At 33.4% G+C, this 23,391-nt stretch overlaps 4 protein-coding genes across 4 annotated transcripts; all 4 read right to left on the reverse strand.

Annotated features, from left to right (window-relative positions):
- Positions 1 to 49: 49 nt before the first annotated feature.
- Positions 50 to 4,585, reverse strand: LOC128181492 (uncharacterized). The gene is made up of 11 exons (XM_052849914.1): positions 4,308 to 4,585; positions 3,765 to 3,830; positions 3,030 to 3,311; positions 2,499 to 2,816; positions 2,272 to 2,334; positions 1,807 to 2,157; positions 1,415 to 1,723; positions 837 to 1,088; positions 675 to 752; positions 319 to 393; positions 50 to 222 (listed from the first exon to the last, which is right to left on the reverse strand). Exons 1-11 carry the CDS (start codon positions 4,399 to 4,401, stop codon positions 50 to 52), a joined length of 2,061 nt encoding a protein of 686 aa, XP_052705874.1. The 5' UTR covers positions 4,402 to 4,585.
- A 105-nt stretch (positions 4,586 to 4,690) lies between these two features.
- Positions 4,691 to 6,142, reverse strand: LOC128181494 (uncharacterized). Its single transcript, XM_052849916.1, has 4 exons — positions 5,965 to 6,142; positions 5,568 to 5,730; positions 5,150 to 5,225; positions 4,691 to 5,018 (listed from the first exon to the last, which is right to left on the reverse strand). Exons 1-4 carry the CDS (start codon positions 6,093 to 6,095, stop codon positions 4,846 to 4,848), a joined length of 543 nt encoding a protein of 180 aa, XP_052705876.1. The 5' UTR covers positions 6,096 to 6,142; the 3' UTR covers positions 4,691 to 4,845.
- Positions 6,143 to 14,666: 8,524 nt separating this feature from the next.
- Positions 14,667 to 17,044, reverse strand: LOC128181773 (uncharacterized). The gene is made up of 4 exons (XM_052850292.1): positions 16,711 to 17,044; positions 16,434 to 16,554; positions 15,243 to 15,367; positions 14,667 to 15,008 (listed from the first exon to the last, which is right to left on the reverse strand). The coding sequence occupies exons 1-4, from the start codon at positions 16,754 to 16,756 to the stop codon at positions 14,821 to 14,823; spliced, it is 480 nt and encodes a 159-aa protein (XP_052706252.1). The 5' UTR covers positions 16,757 to 17,044; the 3' UTR covers positions 14,667 to 14,820.
- Positions 17,045 to 18,571: 1,527 nt separating this feature from the next.
- LOC128181416 (uncharacterized) lies at positions 18,572 to 21,497 on the reverse strand. Its single transcript, XM_052849816.1, has 5 exons — positions 21,286 to 21,497; positions 20,720 to 20,878; positions 20,431 to 20,584; positions 19,739 to 19,881; positions 18,572 to 19,231 (listed from the first exon to the last, which is right to left on the reverse strand). Exons 1-5 carry the CDS (start codon positions 21,356 to 21,358, stop codon positions 19,110 to 19,112), a joined length of 651 nt encoding a protein of 216 aa, XP_052705776.1. The 5' UTR covers positions 21,359 to 21,497; the 3' UTR covers positions 18,572 to 19,109.
- Between the last annotated feature and the right edge of the window lie 1,894 nt (positions 21,498 to 23,391).

The following is a 23,391-nucleotide window of genomic DNA, read 5'->3' on the forward strand; positions in this document are numbered from 1 at the left end:
TGATTAAAAAAAAAACCAGAGGAACACATCAGTTTTCATTCCAGTGGCCTTATTTCTTCACAGTTTTGCTGTTTTTCTGTTTGGAAGGTTTTGTCTTGCTCGTAGGAAATCTTTGGATCAGTGGTGTAAAGGTGGTCAGTGGTACTCTTTCAATGCCCAAGTCAAGGGTTTTAGCAAGCACAAATTTCTTGGTTGATACAGGCTTTTCTCTTGAAACAGCTTCTATAAGAGAAAACATTCAAAACTGTTTTAAAAACAAATGCATCTGATGGTGATGTATTTCTTGTAATTTTCTTCCTTAATTATTTCGGCACATACTGTGTGTATGTGGGGATCTTCCCTTGTGTGCTGGTAAAACATCTTTGACCAACTGCTCCTTCTGGTGTGGATTATCTGCAAGAAGAATTATATTTTTAAAAGAAACGCATCTACAGCTTTATATAAATATAAAGTTACAAGATAGAAATAGTAAATATTAAACTTATTTACTATTTCTATCTTGTAACTTTATATTTGTTTGAATAAGCAATACTTAATACCAAGGCTAGTTAAAGGTCGGTAGTGGGTCAAGGTCAATGATAGGGGTCAAATTTTCTTTGACACAATGTTTTTAAAATACTTTGTAATATGTAAGTTGCAAACCATGATCATGTGTAAAGGGATGAAGAACTTGCCTTTCATCAACACTGAGGAAATTCTAAAGTTGTAGATGCGTTTCTTTCTTTGGATCCGGGTTGTCAATTCCCTAAAAGCTAATGCAAAAAAAAGGGTTAAAAATGAGTATATCTAATGTCCAAGCAATACACCTTTGATTCACCTGATATTTTTTAATCTACCTTGACAAGTACAGTCAGACTGGGTAAGCTTAGCTATCGGCGTTGATCTGATGACCTTGAGGAATCGCATCAGGGCCGTGTCGCACTCCAGCACGTGCTTGAGGAGAGCCTGTGGGGACCGGTACCTCTCGCTGCTGTCCTTGTACAGTGCATGGGCAGAGTGACAGGGTGGGTCCGTGTAGTCCGTCACCCTTACGTCTATCTCGTCACGAATACCCTCGTAGTTGTCTAGAATGGCTCCCCGCACACACTCTGTCAATCCACAAGGGATATAATACGTGTATATGCACTCAAAATATAAAAATTAACCATTTCACTGGAATCTAATGCAAGAAGCACAACAATGTTCAGGCAATTCTCGCTCAATTTAGGAAAATGGATTTTTTTATTATATAAATAAAATTTATACCTTTTGAGAATTGCTTATACTTTGTCTAATTAAGCAGAAGGTTTAATCAATTATCATATAATTAATGCGTTTAGAATATCTTTAATAAAAGCTCATGGAATGAGTGCCGTGCATGTTTTTGTAGTGAATCTCGCATTTTCATGTAACTATACCTTTCAGGTTCGTATACCTTTGCACTGGGTTGACGGGGATGAGGGGATAAGTTGTTGTAACATGTAAGAATCCCCTCTCCTCCTCATCTCATCCATGAACACCTCGATCGCTGGGTCTCCTTTGGCCTGTAAGAGCCGCAGGAATTCGTTAGCTCTGTATCGTCTGCTACCGTGCTTCCGAATGGATTCTATCTCATCCTGCGAAAATATCTGGTCTTGTTGAAAACGCTGAAGGAAGCAGAAAGGTTCCAACTCGTCCTCTAGCATTGGTCTGTTGTCCGTCATTATTTCAGTCAGAGAGTCTCGGTCTATCTTCCATACCTCTTCTGAAGAGGAAAAAAACAAATGGTAAATAAAAAAATCATGGATGGTCAGCTCAAGTCTTCGAAATAATTTACAAGCAAGGAACCTTGGACAAATCCACTGGTGATGGTTTCCACCTGGATATTAAAGGTTCCGACCGGAAACAGTCTGTTTACTTCCGGGTCTTGAAGGACCTTCTGTATGAACGCTTTGAGATGATGTTTGTTCATGTTTTCTGCCGCACTGTCGGTCAGAGCTTTCACGTAGATAACCACGGACCCTGCTTGACCATCCTGGATGCTCATATGCATGAATCTGTTGGCTAGCTCGTCGATCTCGGTGTCCAAACTTTGGATTCTACGCACTAAGACATTCTCTAGCTCTTGTGTTGCCCGCTTCTTTTGATTTCCAAATTTGAGTATGATCACGTGGTCTCTGCGTTCATCATCATAGTTAACTAAAAGTAAACAAAAATGTGTTCCAGCAGCAACAATATTACTCACTGAATAGATTAGTTAAGTGGAATTGCTATATACACGTTTTCAGGATCTTAAACTAAAGATTGTCTTACGATCAACGACTGTCACTAGATGTTCGTCTTGGAAATAGACGCCGACTTTTTTGCGACCATTACCTGTGGAACAGCAATGACATGTCAATGCATGTACATATATAATGTTTATACACTACATAATTATTATACTGTGCTGTTTTTGATATTACACATTCAGCAAATTATCAAAATATACACTGGAGAAAACTGAAAACAATGATATTTTGAACGCATAATTCACGAACCCTTTGCTAGGTTTGCGTTTTCTAAACGTTTAATAATGGAGGTTCCGGGTAAAATGTGTCGGATCTGATCAACTGCGCAGAGAAAACAGTTCAAAACTACGCCATCATAGTTCACGACCTGTCTGAGGAGGACTCTGGACTGCCTCGATTTTGAGACCTCGTTCATGACTTGGTCGTGGTCATCAATGGAATAGGCGTCCTCTTCGAGCTCTTGCAGAACGAAGTCGGCCGTTGACACTGGCTCAGTGGTTTTGGACAGGAAGGAGTGTTCCATTTCTATGTGATGAACTCGGATTTCTGATTGGTATTTCATCCAGTCTAAAATCAAAACATCAATATATCAGATTTGTGTGAAATATAGTAAAACACTGTTATATGAAACATAATTATAGCGAATTCTTTTATAACGAATATTGTCAATAGTCCCTGATGTTTCGCTTTAATCGTTTTTAAAAGTAGTGATACGCATATGACGATTGTCGAAAAATCTCGGAAACAATGATAAATTTTGGATTATTATTGCCGTATTACCTTCTTTGGTTTTAAAATTTGTTGTTTCGTGAAACACATCGAGAATGTGACTATATCCACAATCCGGTAAAATCTGGATAAGCTTGCTACAGGCGGACCTCCCGTGACGAAGCAGAAGTTTCAGCAGTGTGTCCACCTGAACATGCCTCGGTCTGAGTCCGCTACAGATGTCCTCAAGGTCACGCTGGGAGAGGACCTCGTGCTGAAGCAGAAAATCGTGGATCCACCCCACTGACAGTTCGTCTTTAAGGAGAATGTAATTTCGACGCACGATGACATCCTCTGTTGTAAAAAAAAAAAGGTTATTAGATTATATGGCTGGGTAGTTACAAGAGTAAAACTACTTCCGTGTTTACCATTCTTAAACAAATTGCTAATACATGTATTTTTCATATAATTGCATATGCAAGAATCTTCCTTGCGTCTTTAGGATCATATAGATTATTTCTACTGATGCTAAATGAAGTTGACATAATTATAAAAAGGAATTTTTCGAATTGAGCACATGTGTTGCCATTGCCAAACTAGGTTTGGTTGATATGACATTAGTCAACATATTAAAAACCATGTGCCAAAAGAAACCAATACCGATTTTTGTTTGGTCTTTTCTATGCAAAGTACATGTAATTACCGCCAAAAGTCTAAGTATCTCGCTTTTATTCTTATTATGCCTACTTCTTTATTCTTCAGTACATTTACTATTGCATGTCAAAATAGAACTTTCTAAATGCTTGCCTGTTAGAGGTAACGCTTTTCCGCTCTCAGTAGGTACTTCTTGGCGGTCTCCTTCATTTGAGTCGTCTGCGGGAATAATTAAACATTATTCCATTTTGATTGTTCAAAATTTAAATCATTTTTCAAAGCATTTGTAATTTTTTTTTTTTTGTGGAGTCGGAAATGAATTTATTTGCCGCGATTGTATTTTGCTGAAAAGTTATATCATGTCTGTGTAAATGAGGTATTTTTTAGATTAATGTTGAACATAAAAAATACGCCATGTTTACATTTAAATCCTATATAATTTATCCTGTATAAAATTATATGTGTCAATATGTTGGATTGCAAAAATTAAAAAAAAAAAAAAATAAAATTAAAAATTACAGAAAAAGAGCGTGTTTCTAATATTTTATAGTTATCTTGTCTACGAAAGCTTAATGATTTACTGTTAATTAAGAGATAACGTTACGACACAACATTTTTATGAGTTTATCAGATTGATCTTTTTATCGACGTTAGACGTTACGGTATAAGAAATACAAGTTTAAAGTCAAATTTTACCATAAAACCCGCTGGAAAGTAAGCTCCCTAGCCGAGGGGCGGTCAGATCCTGAATATCGCTAGTCTGTAGATATGGCTCGTACGAATCTCCCATATTTTATCATATTTGTCGAAATATTCAACAGCTATTACATGTAATGACTTTCACTAAATGCTTCCATTCCTTTCGTCATTTAGTACATTACCTCCTTCACAGTTCCTTGTTTTCAACTTTTCGCCGCTTTTCAAAAGTATCGAATTGCATGATTGGTTGTTTTAAACAACAGAACATAATTTTCCATTTACGTATAAGTATATATATTTCTTACTAGTCTGCGCGCATGGCCAATTTTGCGTATTTTAATTGCAAAAGTGCAATTCAGTGAAATGCAGATTCAATTACATTTGATACTTTTAAATCCTTTATTTCAGTTTTTATATACATTGTAGTTGAAATTTGGATTTTTTCCAACACAGTACACATGTACTCTAAAACTAACACATATAATTAAATACTACATGTAGTATCGAATCTACAGAATTCCTCAAATGATGTCTTTTAACAAGCGTATTTTGTCTCTACTTTGAAATGGGCTTGGTTTGTTCCAACTTTTACGTGCTCCATCACAGGTTTGGGAACGTCCACTTTAGGGTTACAAACGAAGTAGACATTCGACGAATATTTGGTCGGGTGGTCTATCACGCTGCCGTGAAACATTTGTAGGAACACACCTGAAAAAAATGAAGACAAAAATACAACAAATTACTCTTTTTTGCATGTATAATTCATCGCGATGCTTGGTTATATATAGCGATGTTCAGAATTAAAATATGTAGTGGAATAAACACCCGTTCAGAATTACCGTCTTTGTATGGGTTTTGGTCAAAGGCTGCCACCTCGGCATCTCCCCACGTTATGCAGCCGTTAGTTTTGTCCACCTTGTCGAAAGGTAAAAAAGATTTTTAGAAGGATACGCAAAAAGCAAAAAAAAAAAAAAAAGGGGCGGGGGTGGGGCCCAGAAATACTTTTGAATGGTACACAAAATTATTGATAACAAGACTAGTCGGGTTCTATCGCATTTACTGATTTTTTAAGGTTATTTTGAAATTGAATAAAAAAAGGAGTTTAAACTGCTTTCAGTAAAATTACATAATTATGGTACCATCGGTACATGCGCATTACCATCTCACTAGAGGGCGTATTACGCATCGCTACTACTATATAGGTGGAGCAAGGCGGGGACGATGTCGGTACCATTCTTGTCCATGTTAAAATTTTACCGTATAAATAGACCCATTGGTACTGCAGTTGTTACTGATCATGGACCGCTCATTACGACAAACAGACAATTGGATTGTGACATTCATCGTGTCGTCTGCTGCTAAGTTGTCCCATTTGTTGTTACTGATGACGTAAAGTGTCTGCGTCCATATGAAAGGCTTTCTGAATAAGACATCGGAGACCATCGTTAATAAGTCTCTCTCTCTCTCTCTCTCTCTCTCTCTCTCTCTCTCTCTCTCTCTCTCTGACTGATGCAGTTGGTTTTGCTTGTTTCTTATTCATTAAAATAATGCTTTTCAAACTGTTTTTAAAAAAAAAACAACCACAAAGCACATTCTAGTCGTATAATAACGTATACTACATATGCAATTTAAATAATAGCCAATTGCAACTTACGTGCTTACGAGAGGACTTAAGTCATAGGTCTTCCCCGAGGCGTCCGTGTATTTGCACTGTCTGACGTCTTTTCCGTACCCACACACTGCCGCGCAAAAGACTGCCAAAAGAAACGCCACAGTCCGCATCATGTTGGATGGAGATCTTACCTGGTGTATCTACTGTAAATGAATCTATACAAACCTCATGACATCATATGACATACGATAGCAGGTACTTGTGCAGGTCAGGCTCTATATAGGTACATATAGGTAAACCATGATATCAATGCTATCAGAAGAGGGGTTAAAGGTGGATAAGTGATTGCCCCTTTCAGTCTTGAATATGCCCTCCCCTTTTAATCTTCCCCATTTAAATTTATCATACAAATAATAATTCTTCTTTTATCATTTTACTTCGTTGATACTGTTCCTTTTTTTTGGTAGAAAAAACTATATCGTAATTAAATACATTTTTGCATGTGTAAATGCATTTTATTGCAAATATTGATAGTCTCATATTCAAATGAGATTTATAACAGTTTCGTATTATAGACCCCCCCCCCACCCCAACATAGTCTTTCCCTGCAGTCCTATCCTCTGGCCCTCAAAGTATAGGTCTAGCAGGATTGTCCTACTATCAAGTATAACCCTGGTTTAGTCGGTTGATACATTGATCATAATATCTAAATATTACATTTATGTGTCTTCTTCTTGAATGCCTAACTGGGGAAGTCAACTGTTCGTGATGGGTAAGGTTTCACCTCCCCTGGTCTATCCCTGAACACTGTCTTCGATCGACTGGAGAGCGTGTCCGTCCCGAGACGTCTTGCTATCGTGTAGTCCCCACCCCCTTCGCAGAATCATGGGTTTGTGCCAGTCTTTCATTTCTGTTCGGTTGATATATATATATATATATATATATATATATATATATATATATATATATATATATATATATATATATATATATATATATATATTTTTTTTTTTTTTATTTTTTTTTTTTTTTTACAGAAAATCAATTTAAATGCATTATAAACATGGTAAGACATAAAGGTGTACATATCGTACTTGGATATCGTTTTTTGAGAGAAGTTCCCAAAATACTAGTAATAAACAAATGTAATAATTATGTATATTTACATGTATTCTACTGTACTAATGAACCACAAATATAAATGAAATATAAAAGTTATTTTGAATTTAGATTCTCGATAGAAGTGAAAGTACATACTTAAGAGGTCTTTCCACTTAGCTAAAATTCTTAATATTTTATGGGTGATTAATTTTAGCTAAGTGGGAATGGTGCATAGGTAAGGGTGTCAAACAAAGAAAATTAATTACAGGTGAATTATAGTCTGTTCAATTATTGTCTCTAAGTAGATTTTTTAATCAAATAAAAAAAAATAACAGGCAATTTTTTAAGATTATGTTTTAAATAATTAGTTACATGAAATAGAAGTAAATTTTAATAATAAAAAAGGGTTTGTCTATGATTCATCATATACTCAATATTTATTCTTTTGAGGAGAAGGAAAACAGACATTAAGGTTCATTTTAAATACAATCAAAGTCAACAACAAACTCTGATTAGCAGTTATAACTTAATTTGAATATCATATACATGTACAGTTCAGTTCATTTATTCGCTCAAAATCATTTTAAACATATGGTACACGAGGACAAAAATAACATTAAAATATACATATAAATTGGTCAGGGGTAAATATATATAAATATAAGGGTTATAGAGTCAGGACAGACTACCTCGTATATCTTTGTTATAAATATACACAATTTTCTCAACAATTTCATGATACATAAATATTTTAGCATGTTAGTTAGTTATAATTTACTTTAAGTGCAAATATCCTGGGGTGGATTGAAGCTTATCTTACAGATAGACAATTGACAAAGAGTGAATTTAGGAGGTTTTTCATCAACTTATTATAATTATACATGATGGGATAATTGTTATTTACAGTCAGGCTTGGGGCGAATTACATTGTAAAGTAATGCATTACATTACCATTACTTCATGAATTTGGGCATTAAATTACCATTACCATTACTTGATTTTCTTGAAGTAATGCATTACATTACCATTACATGAGTAAAGTAATGCATTACCATTACCATTACTTTTTTTTTTTTTAAAGTAAAGCTAATAAAGAGTTTTTGCAAATATTTCAAATATACAACACTCTTTAACATATCTACAGCCTCATGCTCAGTATCAGGTTAAATTCAATGAATAAACAAGAGTCATTCTTTATTTGCTCAATATATAATCATATTGTGGCAATATGAACAACATATTACATAAGTAAAATGATATTTATAGACATTTGGCATGATACAATATCAGGTATGAAATAGAGACACAGGATAACATGCGTAACAAAAAACAATTTATGAAATAATGTTGCAGTTTTTTAAAAGCTAAATATAGATATATCCCCAGATTACACAAATCTTTATAATTTTGGACACTTAATTTTATTAATTTATAAACAGATGATTTTTCCCAGTTATATTTCTTAATATATTTTAATCGTATTTCTTTTTACGGAGGACACTTTAAGACAAAAGATTGCTGTTGCACTTATAATCGAAGTTTCAAAGGGTTCATCTTTTAAATGCATCCATCTTCTGGGCTATACTAAATAAATGTTTTGCAGGAGCAGTCAAAGCTTGGGCTGGAAAATACTGTTTGACGATCTTTATCTTAGGATATATTGAGTGCAATAATAGATTAAATAAATAAATCTTGTATTTTCTATCAGTCCAAACTAATGTACAGTGTAATTAATATACAAGAGAGAGAGACAGACAAAGAGACAGAGAGAAAGAGAGAGAAAATAAGTAAGATTATTTTCAAATGGGTTATAATATTGGAAGTGATATTGATTTTCATCATGGATGGACAGTGCATTCATTTTGCTTTTAAAGGTGCATGTCTGTCTCCTATTTTATTGTGACATAGCGAAGGGAAGGGGATTGGGGTGTTTAGCACTTCTTATAACAATAGATTGTTTTGATACTTAGATTATCCTGGGGGCATAGTGTGTTGTTGACACATTTCTTATTGAAGTGCAAACTAATTGGAGTAAATTGTTTAAATGATTAAAAACTCTTAATAACAACACTCTTAAAAATGTTATGAAATTGTGCTGTTATCTTTAGTAATATAAACAATTCAAAAATGAATTTTAAAAAACCTTTTTTAATAAAACATGTACAATTAAAAAAATTTTTTTTTTAATTAGAATTATTTCTCTCTTCTTAAAAAATAAATTTAATCAAATTCAATTTCAACTATTCATTTATTCATCACATTTTTTAAAGTGAACATGCATAAATATGCATAGTAATGCAAAGTAATGCCATGTAATGCCAGCATTACACTAGATTTTGGAAAGTAATGCATTACATAAGCATTACTTGTAATGCTAATTTTGAGGCATTACACATTACTAGCATTACTTTGAAAACATGTAATGCATTGCAATGCATTACCATTACATTTAGCATTACCCCAAGCCTGGTTATTTAATCAAAAAATCTTAAATGTTTATGTATTTCATAGTTTCAAAGTTTCGGCATACCATTGTAAAGTGGTTTTGAGATTGAAATAAATGAATCTGGGATAATAGTAACAAATATACATGAAAATGCCCGTAAGAGGCTGAACATACTTAGATTACTGAAAAATGTCATAAATGGAAATATATTAATTCCTTCATAAAAATCTATTTTGGTTTTATGCATGAAAAGGTACAGGTAGAAGCTGCAGGAATTTTTACTGGGCTTAGAGTTACTAGTAATTCGATCATCTAGATCATGTTTGTATGACGGACTGGACTGGGAACCTTAACATCTTAGAAGAACACAACATAAACTACTTTTAATGTACATGTATATTAAAGATAGTCAATGGTATAGCATTTAATGAAATTTAAAGACAATTAAATTGAGCATTTGTTTGATTGAAATTTCATATGATCTAATCAAGCCATCAATTTCTACGGTGTGTTGTTTATTTAAGGAATTGCTTGCCAGGCCTATTAAATTAATTTAATTATTTTTTATTTCATTTTTTTTAATTTTATTTTATTTATTCAATTTATATATATCAAACATTTCAATAATTGATAGAACTTAGACCTAAATTTTTATAACACTGTAGATCCATATTGTCAAGAATATATTACTACTTAATATTTTCCGCGGTACGGAGATTAGCGGAAAATAATTGTCTTGTTGATTCGAGTAGAAAATTGTATCCAATGAAATTCATAGTTACGAGTCACGTGGTGACGAGTGTATGATTGGTGTTCGAATAGCACGAGAAATCAGTTCTAGCCCGTCTTCTTACAAAGACGCATCAAATTTACATCAATAAAAAATTGTTATTTTTTATTATACTATAATTTAGAAGCTTAAAAATTTTCATATTTTTGTTGTAAAGTCCCTGCACTACCCTTGAGACGGCGCGCATTTGCGACTTTGACATGGTTTGGGACACAGGTTTCCAGAGATTTTTCTATTTAATAGTTTTTTATTTCTGGTTTTTTCTGGCCGGTCACGTCGTCGATGAAAGGTTCAAATATTTGTTTAAAAAAGGGTGAGGCAGTGATTTTTTATATTACAGTATATGTACATGATACAATTTTGTATTGTTCAGCGTAAAATAAACTTCCGGCTCCCCCGTATGCATTCTGGGCTAGTCGGCAAATATATATTTGCTTGTCATTTTTGTAAGAATAGATAAGACAGGTGATATCGCAGGTGATTTCTATACCTAGAACAGACTTTACTCAATGCTCACTCAGGTGTGAAAATCTCGATTTTAGCTAGGTGGGAATAAGAATTTCAGAATTTTAGCTACGTGGGAATATTATTTTGTTGTATGTATTTGTCGTTCTTTTTTTCAATAGATTATGTAAGATTTCTTCGAAAATAAGTTTTTTTAAATAACATTTACATAAAATTGTGGCGTAACAAATAACTTTAATCAGCATTCTGAATACTAGACGCTAAAAAATAAACCTCAGTGTATACCAGAATGTAGATTTAATGATTCCTTGTATAAAACACTACTATTTTAGTCGGGGATTTACGTTATACTTATATATGGATCAAAAGCGTAGCAAATTGGAGTGCTTGTCGTCATATACTTGTCAGAGCTACCTCAAATAGACAGTAAATCTGTAACTAGTCAGTTACAGAACTGTCCCTCAGACTACACGTCGTATGGCAGTTGGTCATTAACTCTATAGTGACACGCATTCCAAATATTGGAATGTACGTTTGATCGCGACTGTGACCATCAAATACTTTGAGGTGGTATTTGCATGCGTCACAGGCAAAGACAGAGTTGTTCACTTAGTAATTAGTGATAATTTGACCTACTGTTATAAAACAATATGACAGGTACCTCTACTTCACGCATTTCATTTTCTTTTTAAAAATTTTTAGAGTCGACATGTATGAAGTAGTGTTACTACTGGGCTAAGAATACCAAGAATCATGAGACTGGTGGTTTGTTATGATTTATATATTAAAACAAAATCCTAAAATACAACACGAAAGTTTGCTTTATATCATGAGTGAGTATCGTATGATAATCAGACAACTTTGGCTAAAGATATGCAAAAATAATTTATATAATTATATACTAGCGTTTTTAAAATGCATGTATACAGTTTTATGGTAGTAAACCTTACGTATATTAATTTGGAAACCGGGAACCTATTTCGTTACGTCTGTTTGAATAGATGACCATGTAGCATAAAACTGGGAAGTTGAATTGGTGGGGGAGGAGAGGATGGCAGTCTTTTTAGTGAAATTCTTATTTGGGACTGTGATAAAAGTTATATTGAGATTTAATCTAAATATGTGTGGAAGAAAATAAAGGCGCACTAAACACCCACTCCCTAAAAAAGTTTGTAATTTTTTGAAGTCAGCCGAAACAAAAAGATCAAAATTAAGGTCATGTACATGTAGATCTAAATAAAGCACTGTGTTATGTTGTAAATTTTGAATTTACCGGGTGGCAGTAATTACAAAATTTACAACGTTGTCGTTGTAAATGTTGCAAATACTGCCACCCCATAAATACAACATGACACAATTTTTTATATTAATGTATATAAAAGTTGCAATAATTCACGCGCTTGCGCGGGATATTTTATCTTGTACTAGTATTCTTCACATTTACGTCGTTCATTTAAACAAATTAATAAATTGATTGTAAAAAGTAAGTTAAATTAACTAAATAACTGTTAATGTACAACAGTACGTTAGCTAGAAGAAATTGCCAAATCATCTTTAATCGGAATTTGAGTCTGACATCATCATGATGAGTTCGTGCATTCCATGATTTTTCCTATGGGTGGCTGTAGGTTTTGATCAGTAGATAAACAGGGCATGTAGATTTCAGTCTTGTTATTTTCTATAGAGCTATGAATTAACTATATTTATAAGCTTCCCTAAGATATAGAGGAAATCATACTCGGCACATGTAAATAATATGCTGATATAAATCCAACTTTTCTCTGTTCTTAAGGTGGCTCTATACATCCACAGTTTATTCAAATTTTCGATAGAAGACCACAAAACATATACTTATGAAATATCAAAATGATAGGGATACTATAGGTATTTTTAAAGAATTTTTTAATGTTTTTTCGTGTTTTTGTAAAATATTTTTTAAAAAGACAGCTATCAACAAATTGAGAGAAATTATTTTGTCATATGATGGATATTTCCTTCGGACACATAAAAAAAAATATAACACTTCTTAACATTCAAAAATGTTATTATTGCATTTTTTTTTAGTATTTCCCCAAAACATATTTTTTCATATTTTCTTACTCTGATGACAAATCATCTGAAAAAGTTGCTTGATGTTATAAGAAAATGTATTTTAATAAATGTGAAATAAAAAATTGAATGAAAACAATTGCAAATAAACACAAAAAATATTTAAAATTTTATTTGGTATGAAAGTTCCTCATGTAAGGGTTATCGTTCCTAAGTCCCAAGGCCCAAACACCTTGGGGACTTTTCATTTCTGAGTTGAAGAAAATTTCCTAAATATAATGTTGGAATGATAAATACATGCATATTTCATTATAGACTTTGCCCTGTATAAGTGAATATATTCGCTTTAGTGCAAAACTAAGTCAAATAAATAAAGGGGAACATTGACTAGGCTAATAGGATTTATGTATCCCAACCTGAGAGAAATTCAAAGCAACCCTCTCATCCCCGTTAGGTGTCGATATTAATGTGCATTAAAGTATATTATAATTGAAATATTTTCACCTGTTTAGAATTTTCTTTCACGGTATTCAACCAAAAAATACGTTTTAGAAATTTTTGGAAAGTTAAAAAATTTATTGTTCTCAACGGGAATCGAACTCATGACCTGGTTTGTAGTAAACCCACTAACCCACTGCGCTACGGTGTAACTTATCGATGATGCTAAAGAAACTCTTTAAAAATTTATACTTGATTTTATTGTTTATTTCGATAAATAATACCACACAACGTGAAGGTGTCACATACCACATTACTTGTAAGTAATGAATTTTCCAATTATCAAATTAAATCTATTCATTTAACAAATTTTTCAAAATAGCGGTTCCCATACAATTCACCTCAGTTTAAATCAGCCAGTACCGGAAATGCATGTTTCCAGATTTACTTTTTTGCGTACTGCGTCATCAAAAAGTGGTGTATAGAGCCACCTTAAAAAATCATTTATTAAAAATGTCTCATTGAGTAGACATATTAAGTGGAAAAGCAATACACATCAAAGATATCTATAGTTTCCTCGTGTCAATAGGTTGGTTTTTTTTTAATGAAGGATACCGTGGTATACATTATACATATATTACATGGCTTCGAGGGCGACATACCAGAATATTTGACCCGAGGTGACAGGAAAGCTCTGGAGTGTTATGTCGCCCGATGCCGAAGGCAGAGGGCGACATAACACTTCAGGGCTTTCCTGTCACCGAGGGACAAATATTCTGGTATTGTCGCTCGAGAAGACATGTAATATATGTTATATAACATTTTTAAACAAATCAAACTCGGGTTATCAACATATTTATTTACATGTAATTCACAAGGCAGAGGCAAATGTTTTTAAAACACTCACGCTTGAGTTTATCACTTTTGTCGTATTTGCCGATTTTTTTCATCAATTAAACTATCGAGTTCATCTGAATTTAGATGAACAAACCGCAGACGTTGGCCTGACATGTTTAAAATTCGCGGATCTGTTTACGTTTGCTTAGCAACTGGCTCGTTGAATTTCGAACCCGACGTAATTAATATTCAGAATTCTTGCACGCGATGGTGATATTACAGTTTCGGGAGGGCAATATAACTATTTCCTGTGAAATATAACTGTTTCCGGGAGGGCAATATAACTGTTTCCGGTGTGATTCAGCAATTTTCAGGGCATAGTAATAAAATTATCTCATTTGTGACATAACGAGAAAACTTATTCAAAAATGGTATATATATATATATATATATATATATATATATATATATATATATATATATATATATATATATATATATATATATATATATATATTATATATATATATATATATATATATATATATATATATATATATATATATATATATATATATATATATATATATATATATATATATATATATATATATATATATGATAGGTACATGTCATCATTTAAAGATACACAGATAAAAGTTTCCAGCATACATCGGAGGCACTGAAGTACATGTCACTTTCACAATAGAGTTTTGATCTTTAGCATAGAGACATCGGAATAAAAAGCTCAGAAAGCACAAGGGTCAGTGGATCACATGTGGTCGTCTGCCGTCGTCCCAGGGATAGTGTTATAGTCAGGTGCGGGGATAGGTGTCATGTACCGCGGGGGCGGATCCTCGTGGTACTCTGGGGGGTGGAGGTGATGGAGTGAGTAGGGTGGGGGCTTAGGGGAGTCATTAAAGTAAATCCTTGCACACTGGAAGTCATCGGGACGATTACCTGGGGTAAAAAAAGACAAGGTACATAAGAGATTATGATTATTATTTGGGGTTGTGGTTTTTTTTTTAATTTTGTTTGCTTTGCTCTAAGTATGATTAATAAAAACTGAATTTTATAGTTTACTTTATGGGTCAAAAGTATCCACAAAAAATCATTAATATTTGGTTCCAGGAATATGAATAATTACACAGTATTAGTATATTCTATTTTAGATCTCTGTGTAGTATAGTTTACCATTGTTAACATGGCGATGGCGCCTGACCGGAGTCTTTCCTTTGTACACACAACAGATCACTATGCCGATGATGAGGATGACACATACCACTCCCCCGACCACAGCGCCGATATAGAGGGCCGTCCTGAGGGGTCAGAAAAAAAAAGAGATAGGGGTCACTATATGGAGTATTTAATATATACTTTAATAACAATCGTTATTTTATAAGTGTAGTTTGTACCGAATCATGTTTTACTCGTAGAACATATGTAACAAAATAAATTCATTCATTAACATTAAAGACAATTTATGATGCATGTGATATGGATGAATTTATTACGCAAATCAATTCAATTCAATTTATTTCTCTCAAACCGTCAACATGACGGTACATGAGGTGTGTATATATATATATATATATATATATATATATATATATATATATATATATATATATATATATATATATATATATATATATATATATATATATATATATATACACACAAATGTAGGTATAGAGTCAGAGGTACATGTACAGTACAAATTAGAGAGAAAAAAAATATGAGAAAAAAGTAAAAATGTTCAAGAAGGACAGACTGATTAAAAAAAATTATTTATAAATAAACAGAGTTTTTTTTTAGTAATTAAAGTTTTAAAGTAGACAATAATTCACAAAATTTAAAAGAGTTCGGTCTTTCACAAAATCTAGGTTCCAAGTATTTTTGTCTAATACATGAAAGAGCATTACATTCTAATATAAAGTGTATTTCATCAGCTATTTGATTGTTATTACATAATGTGCAACATCTTTCATTTAGAGGAATGCCTAACCTTCAACCAGTTTCTACAGGAAGTCGGTGATTCGACGTACGCAATTTAACAAGTATTTTTCGAAGTTTTGATGGTAAAATACTCAAATCAAATCAAATATCCAACATTAAATTATTGACCTATAAATTACACAATATTGAGAGGATAATTGAGTGTGGGCATACAGTGGAGCCTCAGTTATCCGGACGCTTTTGTTCGGATAGGTGAAGCGTCCGGACATTTGAACCGTCTGGAACAGTCTGTTGAATGTTTCTATTCTATTGTTCTCAAAAATGATAACTGATTTGAATACGATGTAAATGCTTGTTTCTGATATATATGTATTTGATGATACAAATAGATAAATCGTGTGTTTAGTGGTAATTTTAAAAACTCACGAAGTGACTGCACAGCAGTAGCGTTTGTAGTAGGTGCCACAGCATGAGACCTCACAGTACAGCTGTTTCACACTGCCCCCACCCTCGTACTTATACGAGCACTGCTCTCCCGCATAGCACCCTGAAAGTTGTCACCGAATGAACATTTTAAAGAAATGAAATATTAATTATTATTTATGAAAAAAAATTAAAAGTGTTATTCCATATGGTATAAGAGCTACATGCGCTGTTAGATATGATATTGCATATTTTGAATATATATGTAGTGTTTACTTACCAGCAATAGTGACCAGCACCAATGTTATCCCAGGATGACAGGTCATTCTGACATGCCGATTTTTGCTGTCCCCATAATATACTTACTATATGTAATTAAAAACGGTCCTCCAGAAATACATAAACGATTTTCAAAACTACATACGCTTGTTTTTCAAGTTAGTGGGCTTTGAATCCATAATATGAGCTGTCTACCAAACTTTTAGTTCATGATTTGCGAGATAAATGTTGATAATGAATGATGTCTTTTTAACCATTTAAATGTCCACATATAATACTTAGATCTGATAGGGTTGTGTTTAAATCGAACCCTTCGACGGTTTCTTGTTACACGCTAATTGCAAATGTCTTATTCAAAATCCCCCACTTGATCGGGCTTTCTTTCCAACGTGGAAAAACTGTAACATATATACATTGTATGTATGTACATGTGACAGCCATCTGATATCACACACGTTTTATAAAAGAGGAGCGGATCCATATCCAAAAAAAATCTTATACTTTGAAACGTGTTTATTTACATTTTCATGTAAAATATCAGTAAAATGATATCGATATCACATTGCTTTACTGATGAACTGAAAAATACTGAGTTTGTACAATTATGTAATACTGGAGTGGTAAGAACTTTATATCATTGCCCTTGCTTATTTCTTTACAAAATTTTGTTTAAAAATATTGTTAGAATTTAAATTTCATTCATTTTTCTATTCCTTGAATTTCTTCGTTTTAAGGCGTGTTTCCTCTCCCGTATGTGCGAAAGACGAATATGGTCGCACAAAAAATATTTTTATCTCGTAATTACGAGAAAAGATCTCATTATTACGATAAAGATCTCGTTATTATGAATTAATTATTTCGTTATAACGAGAAAAAATCTCATTATTACCAGAAAAGATCTCGTTATTACGAGAAAAGGTCTCGTAAGTACGAGAAAAGATCTCGTTATTACGAGTTAATCATCTCGTTATCACGAAAAAAGAGCTCGTTGTTACGAGAACAGATCTATATAAAATGGTGCGTTTCATTGTTCTACATGTACTCGCTGAGTCTTTTTCACGAAACATGAATAATGTTAATATACACAACAATTATTTTCAATTTACATATAGGTTGCGTATGAACATATAAAACTAAATTCGGGTAAATCCTTATATCCATGATTGAAACTATATACTAGTACAGGTGCTTGTGGACTGGACCGTGCACTACCCCCCCCCCCCCTTTTTTTATATATTTTTTTTTCAAAAATGTTTTTTTATTTCTTTTATTAATTATCATTAACAACCCCTTATATATGTCTCCAGCCGAAAAATAAAAGAAATATCACGACTTGGTAGCATTTTATAATCACACTCGTTTCCCCTATATATATATATATATATATATATATATATAGGTAGTGCACGGTCCAGTCCACAAGCACCTGTGTATACAAGTAGTCAATTAAAGTCATCTGTAACAAATAGAATTGTGTTTTTAAGACTAGGGCTACCTGGTATTTACTTCGGAATGGGATTATAATATATAAGATGAAAAGTAGAATAGCGTAAAGTTCTTTCCACATATTCATATAAGATAAAATGTCTAATTAGATCATTTTATGTTAAAATTGATGAATAAATTAAAGGCCGTTGTTATTTTAAATTAATCAAAATTGAAATGTTAAAAAACGTTTATGGGAAGAAAATTATGGACTCAAAGGGTGATCCAGTCGACTTGGAGGTCTTTTCAGAAACGCACCATTTTATATAAATCTTCTCTCCTAATAACGAGATCTTTTCTCGTAATAACAAGATAATTAATTAACTCGTAACAACGAGATCTTTTCTCGTAATAACGAGATCTTTTTCGTAATAACGAGATAATTAACTCGTTATAACGAGATCTTTTCATGTAGTAACGAGATCTTTTCTAGTAATTACGAGATAAAAAAAAGTATGTGGCCCAAATCGTTTTCGTACGCATGTCAATATCTACAATATATTTTCCTTTTATAATACATGTAAATGATCCAGTATATCAACTTTATTTCTCAGAGCACGCGCATACATAATGATAAGTATATATTGTATACATTTCATCAAACTCTGAACAAGTACATGTAATATACACTGTTTACACTGACCATATTTCACGACGCCGCAGTAAAACTCATATTTGTAAACACCAAAGATCTTTATTTCATTGTTTCATTAAATACATTTGATTGTAAACGCAAAATATACTTGAACCAGTGCAGAGAAAATATTTGAAAAAAAAATATCCCGCTATACAAAATACTTGAATATACATATACTAAAATTAGAGAGATTTATAACACAATTTGAGTGTAAAGATAAAACTTTTGTAAATATCACATAGAAAAAAATGTTTATAAATCGATGTTGGTAACAAGATTCAGAATAACTTCCCGTTGGATCTGGAATGGGTTATATTGGAGTTGCGACTCTGACCTCCTGTGGCCACAGCCTGCTCATACAGTGGCGGGGCAGTTGGGTATGAATACTGCGCAATTTGTGCTACAAGACGTGAAAACATAGAAAAAGTATGATCGCACTACTTACCATAAATAAAACTTTCTGATCTTAACAAATTACACTCTTAAAAAATAATCTCATAAAACACGCTATTTTAAAAATCATTAAAGCGTAGTGAAATCAAAGGGCAAAGGTCACTTAATAGGTTATTTTTATCGTTAGCAGTATTTAGCATATAACTTCAAGAGAACTCGATGGTCTTTGCCATTTTTACACTCTATCGATCTCCTTAAGAAGAAGAAGAGCTCCCTATAAATATATAACCTCTAAATCGTATACATCTATTTCATTTAACAATAAAAAATCCTTTAAAAGCACTAAAGTAAACAACACATACATATATGCTTACTTAAAATAAACTGTACCTATCTGAACTTTTGCTGATATATGACGTCAGTCTAAACGCTAATGTATATAGATTTTTTCTTCACTAAATATAATTTATAAAGTTAACTAAATGACGACCTTTGTCGTTATCTAAACACTTACGCTGCATTTGATAGTGTGTTCCTGCATTGATTCCCACCATGACATTCTTTCTGTTGTATCGATGGACGAAGCAACACGTTACTGAGATTGTCGCAACAATCAGAACCAAGGAAGCAGCCACGACACCGACGTACAAGCCAGTCCTACACAGAGAGAAGAAGGCGTTTGATTTGCCGAATGCTTGTGAGTTCAAAGGTTAACGATTCTGTATTTACAGTGGATCATCAGTAATACAAGCTCTTCACCTTTTCTTATTTTTCTGATAATCAATTTAAAATTAAATAAAAACTTTGGAAATGGTAAACAATCATAAAACTGGTGATTCATTTATAAAAATACGGATGACTCATTAATCCGGACAATTTGTGTTTGTAACAAAAGATGTCCGCAATAACCAGGCAACACTGTACTCGGATACATCGATCAATATTAGTTTTAGCATTAACCAATTAATATATGCCAGGGTTATATATTTTGATCAAAATTCGTCATTTATGTGTTTCATTAATAGTCTTGAATAAAAATGTGTATCATTAATAGTCTTGAATAAAAATAAAAATCGTTGATGAAATCACAGAAGAAAAGGATTATTTAGTTACTGCGTATTGGCCTGTCCATGTTTTTGCATGTTTATGTTTTTACGAAAATTTTATTTTAAATCAGTGAATGTTTTAATCTTGCGAGATATTGACCTGTTATCCTTGTCTTCGTCACAACAGTCCTGATTGTCCCTGCTTCCACAACATCCTGTGTCGCAATAGATAAATGACTTCATAGGCCACGTGTTCCCATACGTATCCTTTCGATAGGACACTTTTGGGCATTCAGCCCCTTTGGACAGGGCATCTGTAAAAAAAAAAAGAATGAAATCAACAACCTAGCCTAATTGTTCGGTGTGAGTCTCTCTCTCTCTCTCTCTCTCTCTCTCTCTCTCTCTCTCTCTCTCTCTCTCTCTCTCTCTCTCTCTCTCTCTCTCTTGACCTTTAAACACAGGGGACTGACAGACCATTCCACATCCCGTGCTGCAACACTTTTTGTCGTCCTCACATTCGGCATCGTACGAACAATCGTAGCTACAGACGCCAGCCGTGTAAGGGGACGCTACTGGGCATTCACCTGCTTTTTTATAATGACCCGCTTCTGAAAATGCATCAATATATTTCATTATGTATAAAATAATATTTTTATTGAGGAAAAATGAAACCTAAAAGAACAAATACAGCAGTTTGTAGTGAAGCCAAACAAAACCGTTTTCCTGTACGCCAGTGATTGCAGGAGAAGATTTTAATTAATGAAGAGTGAAGTAATGGCAGGTGGAGATCGATAAACGACATGTTGGGTATTTAGGTCAAGCTGATGGAAGGTTTTAATTCAAAGCCGCCTTTGGAATAAATATTTTCATTTTTATAAGTACAATACATTTGAAAATGGAGTTTAATAAAAGTATCAATGAATATTATGACTCATAATTACATAACATAATCAGTATCTGTTGTATATTCTTAATCAAAGCTCTAAATGAAACCCTTAAATAGATGATCACCTACCCCCGCGCCCTGCCCAGCCGAAGAGCACAAGAAGAAAGACGGCCGGCTCAGAAACTCCAAAAATCATTCTCATCAGTAGGGTCACACTTCACTAGGTGTCTATCACATAGTTTGACAGGAGGTAGGGGACAGAGTCACGAGACTGGGTAATTCCAATCTGCGTCTTATTTATTCATGTGGCCGACTGCTGCGTGACAACCTAGCGGTACCGATATTACACAAGCATGTGGATAGTGATTTCATTAGTTTTGTTGTTCACCACTTTTCGTTGATATCGTATTGTTTCGATCCTCGAATTGAAATTTTAATGGTAGTTTGATATGTAAAACTATATTTATTATTAAATCATTTCTCACGCATCCTCGAAATTGCTAAAAATACTGAATCCTCGAAATTTGATGCCCTCAAATATTACTGAAACCCCAGTTGTTATATTCGCTGTATGCGTGTATATTATTGTTAGTTATAGTTGTTGTATGTACATTCCTTAATTGCATTTTAAACATGTTGGCATTACTGTATACATGGACATATTCGCCCTGGATTTTTTTTTGCCCCTTTCGCCCCCGTTGTCAGCAGGCGAATTTAAGACTCGACGAATTCCATTCTCGCAAATAACATCTCTTTTAATATAATTGCATCTGGGCGAATTCAAGTGTTTGCAAACCGTTTGCAAAGCGTAGAAGGGCAAAAATAACACAGGGCGAAAATAACCCTGTGTGCAGTATATTCCCCGTATATTCGTTGTACAATAAACTGTAAGTGTAACACATTTCGCTGTGTATTCTTTTTAGTGATTTTGGCAGAAAACCGGTTCTGCTAAGTCAAAGACATCGCTAAATGCTAGATGTAAAAGAATAAGCACGTTCATTCCAATCCCCGGTTACTTGTTCAAAAAGCATTTTTCGCCAAATATTGTGCACGCTAAATATATTACGCTTACAGAATTGGTGGTTTATATTTAAAAATATATATATTATACATGAATTTTTTGTATACTTCTGTATTTCTATTTTCCAGTGTCTTTGTGATAACACTACGAATCGATTTTGTAACGCATAGTCCAATACATTTCATCAATGACTATTTTAATATTTAAACAATTAGGCATCACTCTTTGAATATCATGAGGAAATGAATTAAATACAATCGGATGGAATCAAATCTGTCATAAAGTCCGTCGAGCTTAATTGAATTCTATCACCCCGGCCATATCAGATACCAGTAACCTCAGAAGACTCCTTATTCTTTAAATATTAGTACATTCGGTGTGCTTGTATCGATAATTTGTTTATATATATTAATGTTGAATAGTTTTTAGCTCACCTGAGCTGAAAGCTCAAATAAGCTTTTCTGATCACTTTTTTTCCGGCGTCTGTCCGTCCTTCTGTCTGTTGTAAACTTTAAATACATTTTCGACTTCTCAAGAACCACAGACCCGATTTCGACCAAACTTGGCACAAAGCATCCTTAGGTAAAGGGAATTCAAGTTTGTTAAAATGAAGGGTCATGTCCCCTTTCAAAGGGAGATAATTAAAAACCATTGAAAACTTGTTGGTATTTTTCAAAAATCTTCTTTAAAAACCATTTGGCCAGAAAAGCTGAAACTTGTGTACAAGTTTCATCACGTAGTGTAGATTTAGGTTTGTTCAAATTATGACCCCAGGGGTAGGGTGTGGCGACAATGGGGGTCGAAATTTTTACATAGACATCTATAGAGAATTTTTTAAAAATTCTATCAGAAACTGATCAGCCAGAAAAGCTGTTACCCATATGGAAGCATCCTCACTTAGGGTAGATCCAAGTTTGATAAAATCATGATCCATCTTCAGGGGTAGGGTGGGGCCACAGTGAGAGGTGAGATTTTCACATCGGAATATTTAAAGAAAAATCTTTAATAATCTTCTTCTCAGAAACTCCTCAGCCAGAAAAACTGTACCTCGTTGGGAAGCATCCTCAGGTATAAAAGATTCAAGTTTGTTCAAATAATGATCTTAAGGGTAGGGTGGGGCCACAATGGGGGTTTCCTCTAAAACACAGTTTGCCTAGAAAAGCTGTAACTTTAGTCAGAGCATATAGTGTAGATTAAAATTTGTCAAAATCATA

This window comes from Crassostrea angulata, chromosome 4 (genome assembly GCF_025612915.1).
Source record: "Crassostrea angulata isolate pt1a10 chromosome 4, ASM2561291v2, whole genome shotgun sequence".
NCBI classification, from domain to species: domain Eukaryota; kingdom Metazoa; phylum Mollusca; class Bivalvia; order Ostreida; family Ostreidae; genus Magallana; species Magallana angulata.